Genomic DNA, 17,035 nt, shown 5'->3' on the forward strand with positions numbered 1-17,035 from the left:
ATTAACGATGGTGGCCTACTTTTTCAACAAAACAACAGCGTCGTAGCAATGGATTATATGACTTGTACTGAAAACGTCTGAACATCGTACGTGCAAATATTGTTTTAGTTTTGCTGTATGAACATGTTAACCCAACGAACATTCTTTCGCCAGGCAGGAGTGCCTATGTCAAGATAAGACCGTAATGAATAAGCTCTCGCCTAGCCCGCAAGATCAGCTCTCTCTGCTCCCTACCTATATATCTTCACACACCCCTTTGATCGACCCAGAGTCCAGACACACACACATGACGCATACGCACAGAAAGACATCGCATTGGTACACTAGCTCCCTTGTTGCCTAGCGCAGTACTGAAACTGAGCGTTGAGCGCTGGGCGCTACTCGGTGCAGTACGCCAGTACCCCTCTCCTCTCCTCTCCTCTCCTCTCATATCTCCTCCTGAGAAGGATAGACCTCTCCAGCTATAACTTGGGAGAGCCGATACACATCGAGATGGAGCATGTTGCGAGGTTCTTCTTCGGGGTCTGCGGTGAGCCATGGCCGACGTCCTTCTCGCTGATCCCTGTATCTTTGGCTTTTGTTTCTTCTTCTTTTCATGGATTGCTCTAATTGCTATTATTTTCTTTTTTGTCAGGCAATGTCATTGCTCTGTTCCTCTTCCTGTCTCCGGTGTAAGTACTCCTTAATTTGGTGCAGCGCCTACTTAATTCTCTCGGGTTTCTTCGTGATCTGTTGTGGTTGTCGAGGGGCAGTTCTTAGAAATTATCGGCCTCTCCCAGTAAAAAAAAGGTTGCAGATTCTTTGGTGCTCGCAGAAAGTTCGAATCTGAGTGCTCATACCTTCTAGAAACTGGCTATCTCATGCCACAGTCAATTGTTATCATACCCCCCCCCCCCCCCCCCCCCAAAAAAAAAAAAAGCTTCGAACTCCATCTGTAAACGCTACTGCATTTTCCCGCCTTCGCTATTCTTTCTTCTGACGGGTAAGAAATTCCGCGTGCGCTGTGCTGTGTTGCAGGGTCACCTTCTGGAGGATCATCAAGAGGAAATCGACGGAGGACTTCTCCGGCGTGCCATACAACATGACGCTGCTCAACTGCCTCCTATCGGCATGGTAACTAACCCTCTCCCAACACTAAAGCTTCACAGTGGTCTTGCTCGCTCAACTGCCTACTAGTAGCAACACAGCCTCGGCATGACTAGTTCTTCTTCCATGCCTTTCGTGTTTCTTCCCAACCATATTGTGTTAAATCTTGTTTCATATGTTTTCAGACATGCACGTGCCAAACAGAGCAGCTTAATTTACAGTAAAACTTCATGCTTAGTTACATGTTGCAAGGCAGCACAGGTCACTAGGATTTGATTTGCTCTCGAGATTCTTAGTCAAACATGTTTTTCAAACAGAGCCTCGTGCCTCTTTAGATTCTAGCAATCATTGAGCATGTGAGTGAATAGTCTAAATTAACCCTTCGTGTAGATAGTTTCATGGTGTAGCTAGAATTAGCTTAATTCTCAGCTAAGTGATATCATCCATAATTTTAAATTATATGAATAAATTTTATTCTATGAGTACAGTTTGCAACTGAAACTACAATTTAACTTGTGACTGAAAAATCTTAGTTACGACTCGACTTGCAACTTCATTTGCAAATTATAAGATGCACCATGATGCAGATCGGTCAGTTTTAAACTTGAGAGATGAGAAATAGCAATTTGGATAGTTTTACGTGCAGAAGAAACACGGCAGCTGATGGAATGCGTTGGCTCCTACCGTAGCCACTGACCAAATTCGTCGGTTGATGGATGCTAGCCTTGGACCCCGCTTGCAGCGCTGTGACAGTGACCTATACTGCTACAGAACCCCCAAAACATTTGTGTGTCACGGCTCGTGGACAGCCACTCTGGCCTGTCGGCATTGCCAGCCAAGCAAAGACATATCTTCAAGTTCAAGTGTTTCTACTTTCCACCTCGATTGAAAAAGATTAAATTCTGGTTATGATCGATTTATTTAGGTGTGTTTGGTAGGCCGGTAAGAAATATCATCTGCGAGAATTCTTGGCAGGTTAGTTTGGGCTGTCATCCTGCCAAAGTCCAAACCAAACCAAACACTTGCAGAAGAGCTAGTTCACGAATTGATTTAGTGTTCTCATAGATTTAGGTAAAATGTAAGCTAAAACATGGCTAGATTTATTTAACCAGCGACAAGTATTTTGCCGTTCTTGCCTTCTTGGAATAGTTGTTCTTGGCTTCTTGCACGGACATGCTAGCACAGTAATCCAACTGAAGCATCTGCTCGAAATAGGCTTTCGTCCCGCTATATTAATATAGCAAACGACCCGATACAACGAACGCGCTGGGGCCGCAGCACAACACCAAGCCCAAAAGGAAACACAAGAGAAAAGAAAAAGAAAACAAAGCCGACACCGGCAGCTTGACAAGAACAAGAAAGACTCGCAACCGCTGCGCCCTCCAGAGAATGCTACCACACTCCTAGCACGCCGAAGCGCCGCGTATCAAGCAACACCTTCAACAAGGAAAATGACGACGACGCCACTGCTGCCCGGACTGGTCCTAGGGTTTCCCCCGATACGCGGAAGGGAGTGGGGAGGAGGGACTACCAACGCCCTTCAGGAAGGCAAGGCGACACCCGCAGGCGTCACCGCGTCAGTGTCGGGCCTGCCGACAAGATTTCTCCCGTCCCCAACCCACAAACCCGGACGATTCGACGTGCTCCACCCGACTTGCCGCCCACCAAAGACACGCCACCGCGACCTTGAAGCCATCCTTGCCGTCTCGCCGTGGTCGCCGGAGAAGGGCCTAGACGTAGAGATGAGAAACAGCCGGTCGGGGGTAGCAACACCTCGGCCCGAGCGGGAGGGAACTACCTCCACCGCCTTCGCGGTAGCCGACCGACATGGCAGCGAGGTCAAACCCGCCGGCCGGGCCCAAACAGCCCGCAAAGACCTCGCTACCACGCCGCAGCGAGCCGGCCGGAGTACCGCCGCCACCCGCCCACCGCCGTCGCATCTCCTCCACCTCCAGGGAGCATCACCGGGCGCCATGAGCAGCCCGCCCGCCCAGCCCCTCTCGGGCCCCGAACCGGGCCCAGATCCGCCGAGCAGGCCCTCGCCATGGCCGCCGCCGCCGCAGCTCCGCCACCAACGGTCGCGCCGCCTCTCCTCCAACCACCCGACGCACAGTACCACCCGCCGCGCCGGACCGCCGCCGCCGAGGAGCACCGCCGCCGGCCGAAGCCCCGCGCCCCGCCGCCGCGACGGGTAGAGACGTCCCCGCCGCCGCCGGCACCGCCAGTGCAAGGCCCGGCGGCTCCCGCCGACGGCGGCGGCAAGGGGGAGCGCGAGGAGGGAGGGAGGAGCGCCGGGGAAGGGGCGCGGCCCGGCCGCCGCGGGGGGCGGCGCGGGTCGCGAGAGAGGGGAGGGTTTTTTTCAGAAACCGACGATTAGCCACCGTATGGCCTTCCCGGATCCAACTGAAGCATCTGCGGGAAGTGAAAATGTATATCTAAATGGGCTGGGCTGCAGGTACGGCCTGCCGTTCGTGTCCCCGAACAACATCCTGGTGACGACGATCAACGGGACGGGGTCGGCGATCGAGATCATCTACGTGGTGATCTTCCTCATCTACGCGGAGCGCAAGTCCAGGCACCGGATGCTGGGACTCCTGGGCGTCGTCACCACCATCTTCACCACGGTGGTGCTGGTCTCCCTGCTGGCGCTCCACGGCAAGGGCCGCAAGGTCTTCTGCGGTCTCGCCGCCACCGTCTTCTCCATCTGCATGTACGCGTCGCCGCTCTCCATCATGGTACGTACGTCGATCGTCTCGCAATTCTGGGTGCTCGCATGGTAGTAATTCATCGAGTTTCTTTGCGTTGTTAACTCTGTCCGGTGCAGAGGCTGGTGGTGAAGACGAAGAGCGTGGAGTTCATGCCGTTCCTTCTGTCCCTCTCCGTCTTCCTCTGCGGCACCTCATGGTTCATCTACGGCCTGCTCGGCCTCGACCCATTTATCTACGTACGTGCTACTACTTTCCATACCCTGACAATCCAAGATCCGATCGAAATGTTTGTTGTTCGGGTCTGATCCTGATCGATCCATCCATAGCGTGCTGGCCGATGGGTACTTGCAAACAACTGCACGGCCGATATGCAGCTGTAGCCATTGAATGCTCCTAGTCCCTTGTGTTGGTGTGCGTGCCCACCACCAGCGCGACATGCCGATGGCGCTAGTGGTAGGAGCATGGGTTAATCAAAGAGAAGCTGACATATATGTGCCTGTGCGTGTAGATCCCCAACGGGTGCGGGAGCTTCCTGGGCCTGGTGCAGCTCATCCTCTACGCCATCTACCGGAAGAACAAGGGCCCCGCCGCCGCACCAGCCGGCAAGGGTGACCCCGCAGAAACGGTCGACGAGGTGGAGGACGCCAAGAAGGCAGGCGCCACGGTGGAGATGGCAGAGGCCAAGATCAAGGTCGCCGACACCGTCGCCGCCGACGAGGCGGCCGTCGCGACCCAGGTGTAGCCGTCGCAGAACCAATGGACGTACGGGACGTTTGCAGCATAAGGACGCTGCTCAATTAATTAAGTAGTCGTCGTTAAGCAGATTGCTGGCTTTGTTCTGCTGATTTGTTTCTTGGCTTGGTACATTTGCCGCAAGTTGTGTGTATCTCTCTTCCCGAAGGCCAAACTAAGATGTACTTATGAAATGATGGGCCATGGGAGGGAGAACGACGGTGCATGAACTGTACGCTAAGCTGTCTTTGCAAGTGTGAAGTTCTTGCTTTTCTCCTCTGCCATGTCGTTTGCGTATTGTGCTTTGATCTCACAAATTCAGTCTTTTGTTGTCCTACCAAAGTGGAGTGTCCTATGCCCTCCAAAGGACCAAGGTGATTTGGAATACATGACTTGGAGGCCAAAACCACCGTATTACTCAATAAATAGCCGTTGAAACTTCTTACCGAGGATGGGGTTTGGCAAGAGATTCCCATTTGCGATCCTTAAGATGTAAACTTTGAATCTATAATAACTCTTTCAATAAATAAGGTTGTACGGATCACTTTGATGAAGAGGCCGGGGCTTTGTTCCCCTTTTCGCAAAAAAAGAGATACCCATTTTTGTGCCGGTTTAAAGAAGTACTCCATTCTTAGGTTTGGATCTTCGCCATCAGAGATGGCTCTCAAGTTCGATTCTGAAATATACCTGGTTGGGAGTATCCATGATTATTTACATTGCCAGGCTTAAATTTCTCATGATTAAGGAGGCTTTTTTTGTGGCGGAAATATCAATGTTTTATTCCTCAAAACAGGGTTACAGTCAGCCAATAACAGCTCAGAAATACATACTGGTATATGACGCATTCAATAATTGGTGTTGCCTCCACTTCTACCTTCGTTAGCTAGAAAAGCAGCCCTACTTTGGTCGCACGTGCTCAATACCACGAGCACATTGAGCTCATTTCCCCCTCTCCCCTCTCTCTCCGCCCGCCCACCTTGAGAGTCCCCCGCCGCCTCCCGGCTCCTCCCTCCCTCTTCTCCGGCGGCTCCGCCGGCTGGAGGCGGCGGGAGGGAAGAGGCCGGTCTGTACATAGTAGATCTAGGTTTAGTAGTAGTTGTGTGTGGGCTCTGTCCCGGTTTGGCATGATGCCGGTGGAGACTAGGTGGCCATGGCTTGTGGGCAGCTCATGGCGGCCGGAGGAGGTTCTACCACAGTTCGTCAAGCTCCAGAGGATGGAGTTCCTGGCGAGCAGTGGTGCTGCTCTTCCCTCCACAAGAGTCAATAAAGCCCAGGGTTGTGCCAAGCTTCAGATCTGTGCACCGTCTCCCTCTTCTCCGGCCGGCCGTGGTGGCGAGGGGAGAGGGCGTGGAGGTGCTGCGCCAGTTGCTGATGTTTGGTGGCAGCGGGGAGATGCGAGGTTTCTGCAGCGGAAGCTTCCAAGCGTCGGCGAGCTGCGTCGCCGCTACTTTTGGCCGAGGGGGCCGCTCCGCGCCTCTGGAGCTCTAGCTCCGAGGATTCTTCTTCCTCCTACAAGGGAGGATCTTGGGCGTCGTCGCGGCAGTTCAACGCCGGTTCCAGATCAAGTGGTCTCGTCCCCGAGCTGGAGCAGGTGGCCGCGGCCTCGCCGCCGTCAATGGGATCGGTGGAGGAGGACTGGATCGCGTTTTACTTTCTTGTTCGAGGTCCTCTCAGTAAATTGCAAGGACTATGATGTAATTCTCTTTTTCTTTCAGACCCTTGCTGTAACTTTATCCCACCGCAATCAATGAAACTTCTAGGGCCTCCAGGCCCTTCCCCTGTTCAAAAAAAAAAAAAAACTTTGGTCGCACGTGATTTTCACGGGGACATTTGAATTCATCAATGGGGTGACCCATAAATAGATCTATTCTTCTAGGGTACACTTCGATGAAGTGATGGCTTCAGCACAAATCAGGTTGAATAAGTATTGGTATTCAAACCAGTGACGTGCAAGGACCGATCCCTCAATGATAGTACTAATCTCAGGCTCCAGGCTTTAGGGTCTTAGCTTCCAAGAATTTCCATTGAGCGTGACTTAATAGGGAATATATTGCTAGCCTAATATGATTTGTTAGAGTGTCTTGATGAGGTGGTTATATATGGTGCTTGGACAAGACTTGTTTCAATGGAATTTGCATGAGACGGATCAAATCAATATACCAAGTTTTTATCCAGATAGATAGATGCACCAATTAATGATAAGAAAATTGAAAATGAAGTTCGTGTTAGACGCTAGTATTTTTTTACATATCTAATACATGGTGCCATTAAAACAAAGGACAATCTTGCGAAGCAAATTGGCATGGTAAAAAACAATGGTGTTTCTGTCTTCGCAAGGAGACAATTAGATATTTGTGTTCTATAAATGCAAATTCTCTACAGCTTGATCGGTTATTCAAGTTGCATAAAATTTGTCCCAACTGCAGTATATTACAAAAATGTTTCGTAACTGACTAAGAGGAATACCATCAGAATTTAAAGAACATATCCATGTTGGATCATCAACCTTATGTTGGTCCACGTGGCTTTGCAGGAATACCGTTATGTTTCATCAATATGAAATTTCTTCTCTCGCGATGGTCATCTACTTGTGCACACATTGGCTTCGCAGTTGGTTACAGTGAGATCTTCATGACAACATGTGTGCAAGTCAGGGACGGAGCTAGGAATCAATGACGGAGCCAGCTTAGCTTAAGTGGAAGGAGCGAGGTTTATCATGTTTGCAGTTTACACTAAAACTATTGTACATAGTACCTTTAGCTAGTTAGCTAGACCGGTGCTACAGCGCCGGTAACACTGGCCGCAGCTCCGCCCCTCCGCCTTGCCAGTAATGTTATTTGGAGGAGGCGAATTTAGCAAAATATTGGTTGGAGGGGCTAGATAGACAATATTTCGAAATTTAGGGATTAATCCACATAATTTTAGGGGACTTTCATAAAATTTTAGCACCCCTAGCTCCATCCTTGATCCAAGTGGAGGGGGCTCACCACGAGACCTTTACCTACCACAGATGGCAGTGCAATCTACTCATGCAAGGGCAATCTGTATTGGTGCTCTGTCACGTTAGGCTAATTTTTCTTTTGTCGCATGTTAAGGGTTCTGCTGAACCTTATTTGCCTTCATTTATGGGTTGTGTGAATATTGTTATGCCATGTGTATCTATTGTTTGTATCGCCTTGGTGCGATTTTTTGAGTTAATACAACTTATTTTATGAAACAAATTGATGCTCTTGTGGAACAAAAGAAAAGGAGATACGGAGTACATTTCTTTTTAGAGCAAGAGAACAAGAAATACTAGAATGCCGGCTATAGATGTAACTGGTTCGGGTTGGCCCATTGAACCTCCGCCCCGCACCTATATTTTGTTACCATCAGGTTATAGGTTTGGCCCGTAAAAAAATAGGGTCCAACAGGTTCCGATCCTTACGACCCTAGGGTCGAACTGCTCCTCTATAGAGGCCAGCAGTCGGCCGCATCGTCTTCATCATTGCGCCAACTCGCGTACAACAATTGACGCAGGCTCGCTGGAAAAAAAAGGGGCCCGCATGGTTTGGAGACCCGGCGAGCCAAGCCGTCCACGCCATCGTCACCGCCTCGTCTTCCTCGTCCTCCCCGTCAAGCCACGCGAGCCGGGACGCCCCGAATTGTCGCCCCCGAGCCCATCTTCCCCGATGCCGGTCGCTGGCGCCGCCATCGATTCCGACCTTCCCGGCAGCACGAGGGTGAGCCGCCGGTTCTCCCACGCCCCTCTGCGCCCTCTCAATCCCTCTGTATCGCCGCCGCCACACGCGCCTACGAGCACCGCCGCCGCCAAGGTGTTGATACTGGATTACACCAGTCGCGCGAAAAGGGAGGATGCTAGTCGACGGCTGCACTGTGCCGTTGCGCGTCCCCGACGACACCGCTGGTCTGGCTGTGCTGGTTTTCTAAAAGGAGAGGATCGGGCTGAACCGTGGACCTCTGATTTTCTAAAAGGTTTCGAGGTCCAATGCTAGGACCAAACAGAAACGGACAGGTTGCATTATGAATGCCGGCCATTGCATTGGGCTTGAATTGTAGGGACCTTACACCCAAGTGGAATGAGTCCCAAGGCCCGGCCAATACTTCACTCACGGAAATGAAAAGCCCAAGTCCTAGTGAGCACAACAGAGTACTGACCTGTCAGTGCCACGTGAGACCAACTAACTTCCAAATCACAAAAAGCCGCAAATTACTGGGTTCTGAACCCGGCCGCGATCCACGAACCCGTTACTCTTCCTTCCAGCGGAAGGCGCCACTTTCTTCCCAGCCCGGGCAATATAAACCGACGCAACCAACTCCAACAATACGCGCGCTCCCGAGGAAGTCGTGGAGGGACCCGGTTGCAAATTCAACAAAGTTCCGGGCGGGAAGATAAGATGCCGATAGAAATGCCGAGGGGCCTCCCCTTCGCCGTGGACACGTGGGGCCCCTCCTCCCGCCGCCGGCGCCACCGCTTCCTCACCCACGCGCACCGGGACCACCTCGCCGGCGCCGGCGCCGGGGCCGCGCCCGGCGATGGGGCTGTCGTCTACGCCACCCGCCTCACCATGTCCCTCGCCCTCCGCCACTTCCCCCAGGTACCTAACCTGAAGAGTCTCTTGTTCATTTCTGGTCCTCTGAAATTGCGTGCTGATGAGATCTCCCCGCGCCGTGGGGCGGTGATGTGCTGCAGCTGGATCGGGGGGAGTTCGTGGAGGTAGAGGTGGGGAAGACGCTGGTGGTGGATGACCCCGCCGGCGCCTTCTCCGTCACCGCGTTCGACGCCAACCACTGCCCTGGTAAATTCCGTTTTCGCCTCCTCTGTTCTGCATATGTCAAGCAAGTTTGTGTATTTTTTTTTCTCGTAGTTCAAATGAATCGAATCATTCGTCAGTGCAATTCGCGGTTGTTGCTCCCCTGCCTATACGCAGTTGCATTGCTCTATGAGCTTTATTCAGGATGATGCCGTAGAATGCCTACTAGAAATCAGGAATGGTTTGGCGGGGGAATTGCTAAGTGTTGCGGTTCCTTGTGATTTTTCAGGGGCGGTGATGTTCTTATTCGAGGGTGGATTCGGTAGCATTCTGCACACGGGGGACTGCCGGCTTACGCCAGATTGCGTACAGGATTTGCCGATGAAGTACATAGCGAAGAAAGGGACGGAAAATATTTGCCGTCTAGACTTTGTGTTCCTGGACTGCACATTCTCCAAATGCTTCCTCAAGCTACCGAGCAAGGAGTCGGCAATTCAGCAGGTTTTCCTCTGCGTCTAGCATGTTTGCTGTTAGCTGTAGGACCCTAGTTATGACAACAGGGAAGTCACCATTGAGAAATGATTCAGTGATTGCAGGTTATAGCTTGCATCTGGAAGCATCCGGATGCACCTTTTGTTTATCTTGCTTGTGATCTTCTTGGCCACGAAGAGATCCTAGTCGAGGTGTCGAGGACGTTTGGATCCAAGATTTATGTCGACATGAGAAGGAGCTCAGATTGTTATAAAGCACTGTCACTCACGACGCCTGATGTCATCACTGATGATCCATCTTGTCGCTTTCAGGTCTGTTACTACATGACATTTACCCTCCTCTAATTCCATATACCGCTAATTCCATTATTTTCAAACTCAAACCCTGTTCATATGGGAAATTTGATTATGTAATCAGTAATCGTCACACTACATGGAACCTCCAAACTTTGGTTCTGTATCATCTTGAAATGAATTAGGAACTATCAGGACTTGGGACTGTTGAACACGGATATGATTGAATAAATGCCAGTACAAAAATCTTGAGCTAAAGCTAAGCACAAAATTCAGTGTTAATTTTTTAAAATCACGCTGCTGTTCTTATGTGCCCCTTATTTCTTTTTTTTTACTTTGTTGGCTGTAATTTTGTTAACTCCGCAAATTATTGGACTCCACTAATTCTTCTGATAGTGCACATAGCATAGCTCCTTTTCTTTCTACTATATCGGTTCTAACTTTGTTAACTCCTCAGATAGTTGGATTCTACCAATTATATGATAGTGCAAGTAAAAAGCTTGAAGGTGCGAGGGCTAATCATCAGCCGGAGCCTTTATTTATCCGTCCATCAACACAGTGGTATGCCTGTGGTCGAAACCAGAATCCCAGCCTAACAGAAGCTGCGCAGGACGATTTTGGGATCTGGCATGTTTGTTTCTCCATTCACTCATCCCGTGACGAGTTAGAGCAGGCGCTGCAACTTCTACAGCCTCAGTGGGTCATCTCAACAACGCCCCCATGCTTTGCCATGGAGCTGAGCTATGTAAAGAAACGTTGTTTCAAGACACATTTGGCAACTGATGACCCATTGTGGAAGATATTCAGAGATCCTCTCCAAAAGTCTGTATCCTCGCCCTCGTTGGTGCTCGCTTCTTGCACGCAGACAGATGAAGATTCCTCAACTTCTGTTGATAATGACCGTCCAACCCTTGCCAGTGAAGAATGCACACATTTTGATATTAGCACACTTGAAATGCAATTTGTTCCATCCCCTCCGGTTCAAGAACCAGATATTACATTGTTTGGAAGGGCAAGGTTTTGTTCTCAAGCAATTGACATAATGAAAGAAGATTTGTGCTACCAGCATATTCCTGCTGAAGAAACTGGGTTATGCACGCCGGTAGATTCGCTTGAAGATTACAGCGAAGATTTTGAAACATATTCAGGGATGGATTTGATCTCAAAGAAAGCACCAGCGTCCCAACAGGATCTTGTGCAAGCTGGACATGAGGTGCCTTCCTGTAACTGTGAAGCATCCCTAACCCTACCAGAAGCATTTGCAGTTCAACCACTGCCTGAAGTTCAAAGCGTTACATTAGTGGTGCCTCATAAACCTGAAAAGTCTGAAACCACGGTGGAGCCAAAATCTCCAAGCGCCGCTGAAAGTTCAAGCCCTTGCAGAGTTAGAAGGGCACAAACACCAGATTATCAAAAGGACCTTTCGTTTGTCATCGGATCATCAAAATCTTTGAATGCAAGTTTGAAGAGGTTGTACAGATCGAGGAATCTCCCTGTCCCACGTCCTCTCCCATCACTGGTTGGACTTCTAGAATCCTCTAAACGAGTCAAAATGCGATCCAGCTCTGATTATAGTTCATTGAATTCACGGCACAGCTTACCTTGAAGATTAAGATTGAGCTTTATACCTTTACCTTCAAGATAAGATATACCAGTATTTTATAGCAAATACAACATATTGCGATTGCATAATTGTAAGATTAACATATCTCAAGAGTGTACATGTACTCTATGTATGATTTCCAATTTGGTGTACAGAAAATTGGTGTAATTTCCATTGTCAGATAAATGAAAGTGACTTTGTTATACCAGTTTTGGTAGAAACCGATGGCCAAACTGCTGTGTGAGCTTCATTATTGGATATCAGGAAATTCCAAATAGAAAATTTGCAAGTAATTTCAGGATAGTTTTGATGTTCTAATTCATCAACAGATAGCATAAAATATTCTAGCAATATAGATAGTTTTATACATGGAGCAGAGTCGACATGTCACGATTCTATCCCAGAATACATCACAATCGTGTGACCAGTTGCTACAGTGCAACATGGTTCACCCGGGCGATCAGCCAAACTCAATTATTCTGAGAAGCAGACTCCTAAAATTAGATAACATCAGTCAAGAACTCAGCAGTTCACATCCTTTTTACAATCTATGCACCAGAAGCTCCTAAAACACAGCAATGCTAATGCAACTTAAGTCAGCGAGCTCTATTGCCACGCGGAGGAGACGATGAGTGTTTTCTCTCCCCAGCCGAAGTGAAGACCCCCATGGTCCTCCTCAAACTTGTACCTGTTGCAGTATGAGCTCAGTAGAGATCTTATTCCTCCAATGACACTGCTACTAAATGGGCGCGGAACAAAGCCAGCCATTGTCATTCTCGCCCTCCATTTCCCAGCAACTTCGTACCTGAAGTATAAATAACTTCTGTCAGGTACATGGAACTTGCAAGGAGCGTAGTTTGACCGAAGAACGAGGAGAATTTGAAAGCAGCACTGGGAATTACCTCTCCACTCGATCAGGGCCTTCACAAGCCAGGATGTTAACAATTTCTCGTGCAAGGCATTGCCTCTCCACATTCATTCTGTCCGGACTTTCCCTTGGAAGTGTTGCATCCAGTGAATCGAAAAGAGCGGAGTAGTAGTCATAAGCCTCACGGAACCTGTGAAAGCCAGATGTTAGGTTATTTTTAGGAGCTCAGCAGTGAAAACAGAAACACGGAAGTCAACACACGTAGTCTACAAAGGAACATAATTACTATCTAGAAAGGGTTTGGAGAAACTATCTCAATCCACAAAGAACCATAAGAACTGCCACAATGGATTTCAACAATGAGATCACTAACCTTGTCTGAAATGGAGCAGTATTAGTATTGGCATCCTGCTCAACCAGGGTCACAAGCTTTGGCTCAAGGCCCTTGACCATACGGAGGAGATGATCCCGCTCGTTCATGATCGAAACACTTTCATCAGGAAGGTGGTGCAGCTGGAACGCAAAATTTACAACTAGTGCTTCCCCAGGCCGACAATCTAGCATTGCAGGTGTAACATCCCCGATGTTAGCAGCCACTGCCTTGAACTCAAAAGATATACCACAGTCCTCCGCAAGCTTCTCCAGACGTTGCCCAATGACCTTCAGACCTCCAACAGTCCTCTGCACCGTCTCGTGATCATCCACACCAGTTATTCTCAAATGACGTGGCTTGTTTGTATCATTTTTCATAAACTGCATCAATGTAATGTACTGGCTTCCTTGGTTGATGTCAAAGTCTATGATATGCAGCCTTTCTTCGCCTTTGCAGGCTTCAAGTATAGCATAATTAGCAGCCATGAAACCAAATCGATAGCATGGACAGATTTCAAAGAGGATTTGCATTGCTGACAGCTGATACAGAGTTGGAGGATCCTTGCATGTCAATGCCTTGTAGATGCCTGTCCCTGAAGCTTCTATTCTTGCAGCAAGGCCCTCTACTAGATAAGCTGCAATCCTGTGAGAAGGGTCCCCTTGAATTGAGACCATCTGCCGGAGGTCCGTTATGATTGCCTGTGCTTCATCTACATTATATTCAGATAATGCCGTAGCACAGTCAAAGAGCAACTGCTTTGGGGTCCGTGCTTCTCCGTTGTTGCTACCTGCGCAACTAATACTCGATTCCGATTCTTTTGGAGAGTTGGGAAGCAAGACATCCTTCATGGGATCAGCCCAACCATCATTAATGCAATCCGCCTGGGAAATTTCGAACAAGATGTCATCTTCATCATCCAGTAAAGCACGCTCCAGCTCGGAAAGCTTCATTCTGATCTCGTCATCAAACTCTACTTCAAGTTCAGAACTATGATTATCTGATATAGACTGGGAGTTCTGCTGAGATATGTTGGAGAACACTGGTGAGTCTTTTGCTGCATCAGAGCAAGAGTTGGACTGATTGTCCGCAACAGCCGTAGATCGGCCATCAGCCGTTGCATGGTACGGCGCTAGTGAAGCTTGCTGATTGTAAAAGGAGTTCTGAAATGCAGCAGATGGTGCTTCAGTGAAACCCATATGTCCGAAGTCCTCAGAACTGAATGGTTCAGGGCCATAACTGAACAGCTGTGAATCGGAGCCAAACCTTCTTGCAGCAAAGTTTGAGTTTGGTGCACCAAATTTATGCACGTAAATATTATCAGCGTACGTCGTTGATGGGTCTACCCGCCCAACAAAAGACATAGCTTTTCTCAAGCACCACTGGACCTGCCAAGCTTAACAGTCTCTGGCTTTTTTGGCAACCTCAGATTTAATTCAACCCAATGCACTTTCAGTGATACCTGAAATATGATAAGGAAGTATGAGCAATCTATGTAAAAAACACCGAGCTGAAACACACAGTGCTACTTGTAACTCATCAGATTATTGTGAAGGTAAATTTAATACCTTGTCGATATTATTCTATTTGTATAAAAAAAAAATCTTTCCTAACAAAAAGGGCGAAGTAGCACTCTCTGACAGTAGCATTTTTTATGCCTATGTAGAGCTTTATAGTGCAGTGGATTCCCTGGTTACATGCCTAACTTGTTGAAACTAAGCTCATGGCCATACCTAACCAGTAATCCAGCCAAACACTAGTACTATAAATCGATGGAACTCGAATTCTGTATAGCAAGTTGGGCACAAATTCTTTTGAAGTCATTTAGCAGCTAGCAAGTAGCTTGCAGGGCATGGCAAGCAACTAAGTCCGACTAAAAACTAATTCTAGTAGTATTGGGCTGGTTAACTTTCAACAAAGACTTGACCAGCGTTTTGCTTTCTTTAAGAAAACCTAAGGAATGCTAAACTATTACCTAAAACTAGGTCACCTGCGAATTATAAGCATACAGCTGAGGCAAAAATATCATCAAAATACAGCTCATCCGAACCACAAAGATATTAAATTTTTTCCGGTGAAAAATCCAAAACAGCATGACATGCTCGCCAAAAAATGGATAAATCTGCAAGGGTCGTGCTGGAGCTCTGATTTGTTCAACCAGAGAACTGCTCAAATATGTTCAGGTGCACGCAAAAACCTGAAATCTGGGAGGATCCCTTTCGTATCAGATCACACGACATGCCAATTCACAGACCCCAATACATCCCAAACAAACAGGTCGGGTTCTGCACGCAACACAAAAACATAGCTTGACCTGACCCTACATGAGGGACGCTCCCCAAGCATCACAGGCACAGAAGAAACATGTATACCAATATCAAAGAACTCTGGGCAGACGAAACCGCCCCCCTTAAAACCCAACAGGTAAGGCAATCATAGGCACGCGAGCAAGAACTCAGAAGATTAGCAGTAAACGGCAGCAGACAAGGAGACAGAAGGTACTCACGGTCACGGGCGGCGCGGCGCGAGGATAAGCGGAGACCGGAGAGGAGCGGCAGCGGCGACTGGAATGGGAAGGAGAAGGGAGCAGGAGGAGGAAGAGGAGGGGAAGAAAGGGGGATGGGTTGGGTGGGTTGGTTGGTTGGGGGATAGGGAGTGGGGGCAGCAAAGTCCGACATGTCATACGGTGGGACGCGGTCACTGCGACGACCGGCGGCTCCGCCCCGGGATCCTCTGTGCCCACGAGAAACACAGGCGCTGTTTTTTTTTTTTTTTTTTTTTTGTACAGACTCGGGAGTCCGGACGAGCGACTTTGACGAAGTGTCTCTCCTTGCATGCCTGGATGATCGCGGCAAAAAAGGATGATCGCGGCTAACCGTGTTGTAGGCAAGATGTCAACGCCCGTGCCATTGCAGACGCTTGATTTCGGTGTTTATGGTTTGCAACTTAGCATGAAAGTATTTTTTTTTTCTAAAATGGGATGAGCCCAGCCTCTGCATCGGTTGATGCACACAATTTTTTATTAAAAATACGAATATTTAAAGTTTACAATTCAAATATCAACGAGGGTCGATACAAAAATCAACCACCGAAAAAAGAGAACTGCTAAGCAATCTAGACATCGTATAATCTCTTAATAGGCCGCTAAGTAGCCCGGTAGAAAATATCCTGGGCAACCATTCGAAGACGGTTCCATCCAGAAACCACGCACTCCCGCTGGTCCACCGGGAGCAAGAAACGTCAAAGCTGGATCTAGTGAACCATAGTATGAATAACCTGCAAAAAAATTAGTAGAGTCCTTTCTGTTAAAAATAATATTATTTCTGTAATTCCAAATTGACCAACATAAAGCCAAAACACCAATGCGAATCCTAGCTTTATCAGTTTTGTCAGTTCCAATTTCAAAACATATTTGTGACGTTGGATGGAGGTGGAATATTATATGCAACAAAAACCACCCACCAAATAAACCTAGCAAAAGGATAGGAAATAAACAAATATTCCATTGATTCCTCAGCTTCACATAAAATGCATTTTGTATTTCCATTCCAATTCCTCTTTGCTAGATTATCACGGGTCAAGAGTATTTTCTTACTAAGGAACCACATAAAGATTTTAATTTTTAGTGGGATTTTTATTTTCCAAAGATATTTAGGAAGATATCTTGTATGCCCATTTAACATGTCAGCATACATAGATTTAACAGTGAATCTCCCTGAAGATGTTAGGCCCCAAACGAACTTATCTTGATCATCATTTAAATTTATCTTCATTAATCTTTGGCATAGGTGTACCCATTGATCCCATTTATACCAATTAGCCTTCTCCGAAAACCAATATTTAACGGAGTTGAACTCATAATATTTACCACCGTATCATGTTTACGATTAACTATGTTATATAGTTGAGGATACTGAGATGCAAGGGTCTGATCACATAACCATCTATCTTCCCAAAAAACGCACTCCTTCTCGGGAGCCTACCTCAAATTTTCCTCTACTAAAAAACCCCCTTTAACTTTCATTAGTCCTTTTCAGAAGGGTGAATCAATAGGCTTACTTTCAACTTCAACCAAGGTTTTCTGCGAAAGGTACTTATTTTTAAATAATTGTTGCCATAACCCTCCTTC

At 47.9% G+C, this 17,035-nt stretch overlaps 3 protein-coding genes across 3 annotated transcripts; 2 read left to right on the forward strand and 1 right to left on the reverse strand.

Moving 5' to 3' along the window:
* Nucleotides 1-275: 275 nt before the first annotated feature.
* LOC127345190 (bidirectional sugar transporter SWEET1a) lies at nt 276-4,805 on the forward strand. The gene is made up of 6 exons (XM_051371628.2): nt 276-529; nt 635-671; nt 1,018-1,113; nt 3,542-3,821; nt 3,911-4,030; nt 4,303-4,805. Exons 1-6 carry the CDS (start codon nt 493-495, stop codon nt 4,534-4,536), a joined length of 804 nt encoding a protein of 267 aa, XP_051227588.1. The 5' UTR covers nt 276-492; the 3' UTR covers nt 4,537-4,805.
* Nucleotides 4,806-8,838: 4,033 nt separating this feature from the next.
* LOC127345188 (uncharacterized) lies at nt 8,839-11,873 on the forward strand. The gene is made up of 5 exons (XM_051371626.1): nt 8,839-9,124; nt 9,220-9,325; nt 9,570-9,781; nt 9,877-10,083; nt 10,523-11,873. The coding sequence occupies exons 1-5, from the start codon at nt 8,924-8,926 to the stop codon at nt 11,669-11,671; spliced, it is 1,875 nt and encodes a 624-aa protein (XP_051227586.1). The 5' UTR covers nt 8,839-8,923; the 3' UTR covers nt 11,672-11,873.
* Nucleotides 11,874-11,986: 113 nt separating this feature from the next.
* LOC127345189 (scarecrow-like protein 1) lies at nt 11,987-15,526 on the reverse strand. Its single transcript, XM_051371627.2, has 4 exons — nt 15,413-15,526; nt 12,910-14,368; nt 12,571-12,726; nt 11,987-12,473 (listed from the first exon to the last, which is right to left on the reverse strand). The coding sequence occupies exons 2-4, from the start codon at nt 14,268-14,270 to the stop codon at nt 12,275-12,277; spliced, it is 1,716 nt and encodes a 571-aa protein (XP_051227587.1). The 5' UTR covers nt 14,271-14,368; nt 15,413-15,526; the 3' UTR covers nt 11,987-12,274.
* Nucleotides 15,527-17,035: the final 1,509 nt, after the last annotated feature.

The sequence above is a fragment of the Lolium perenne genome, chromosome 3, assembly GCF_019359855.2.
Source record: "Lolium perenne isolate Kyuss_39 chromosome 3, Kyuss_2.0, whole genome shotgun sequence".
Lineage (NCBI taxonomy): Eukaryota > Viridiplantae > Streptophyta > Magnoliopsida > Poales > Poaceae > Lolium > Lolium perenne.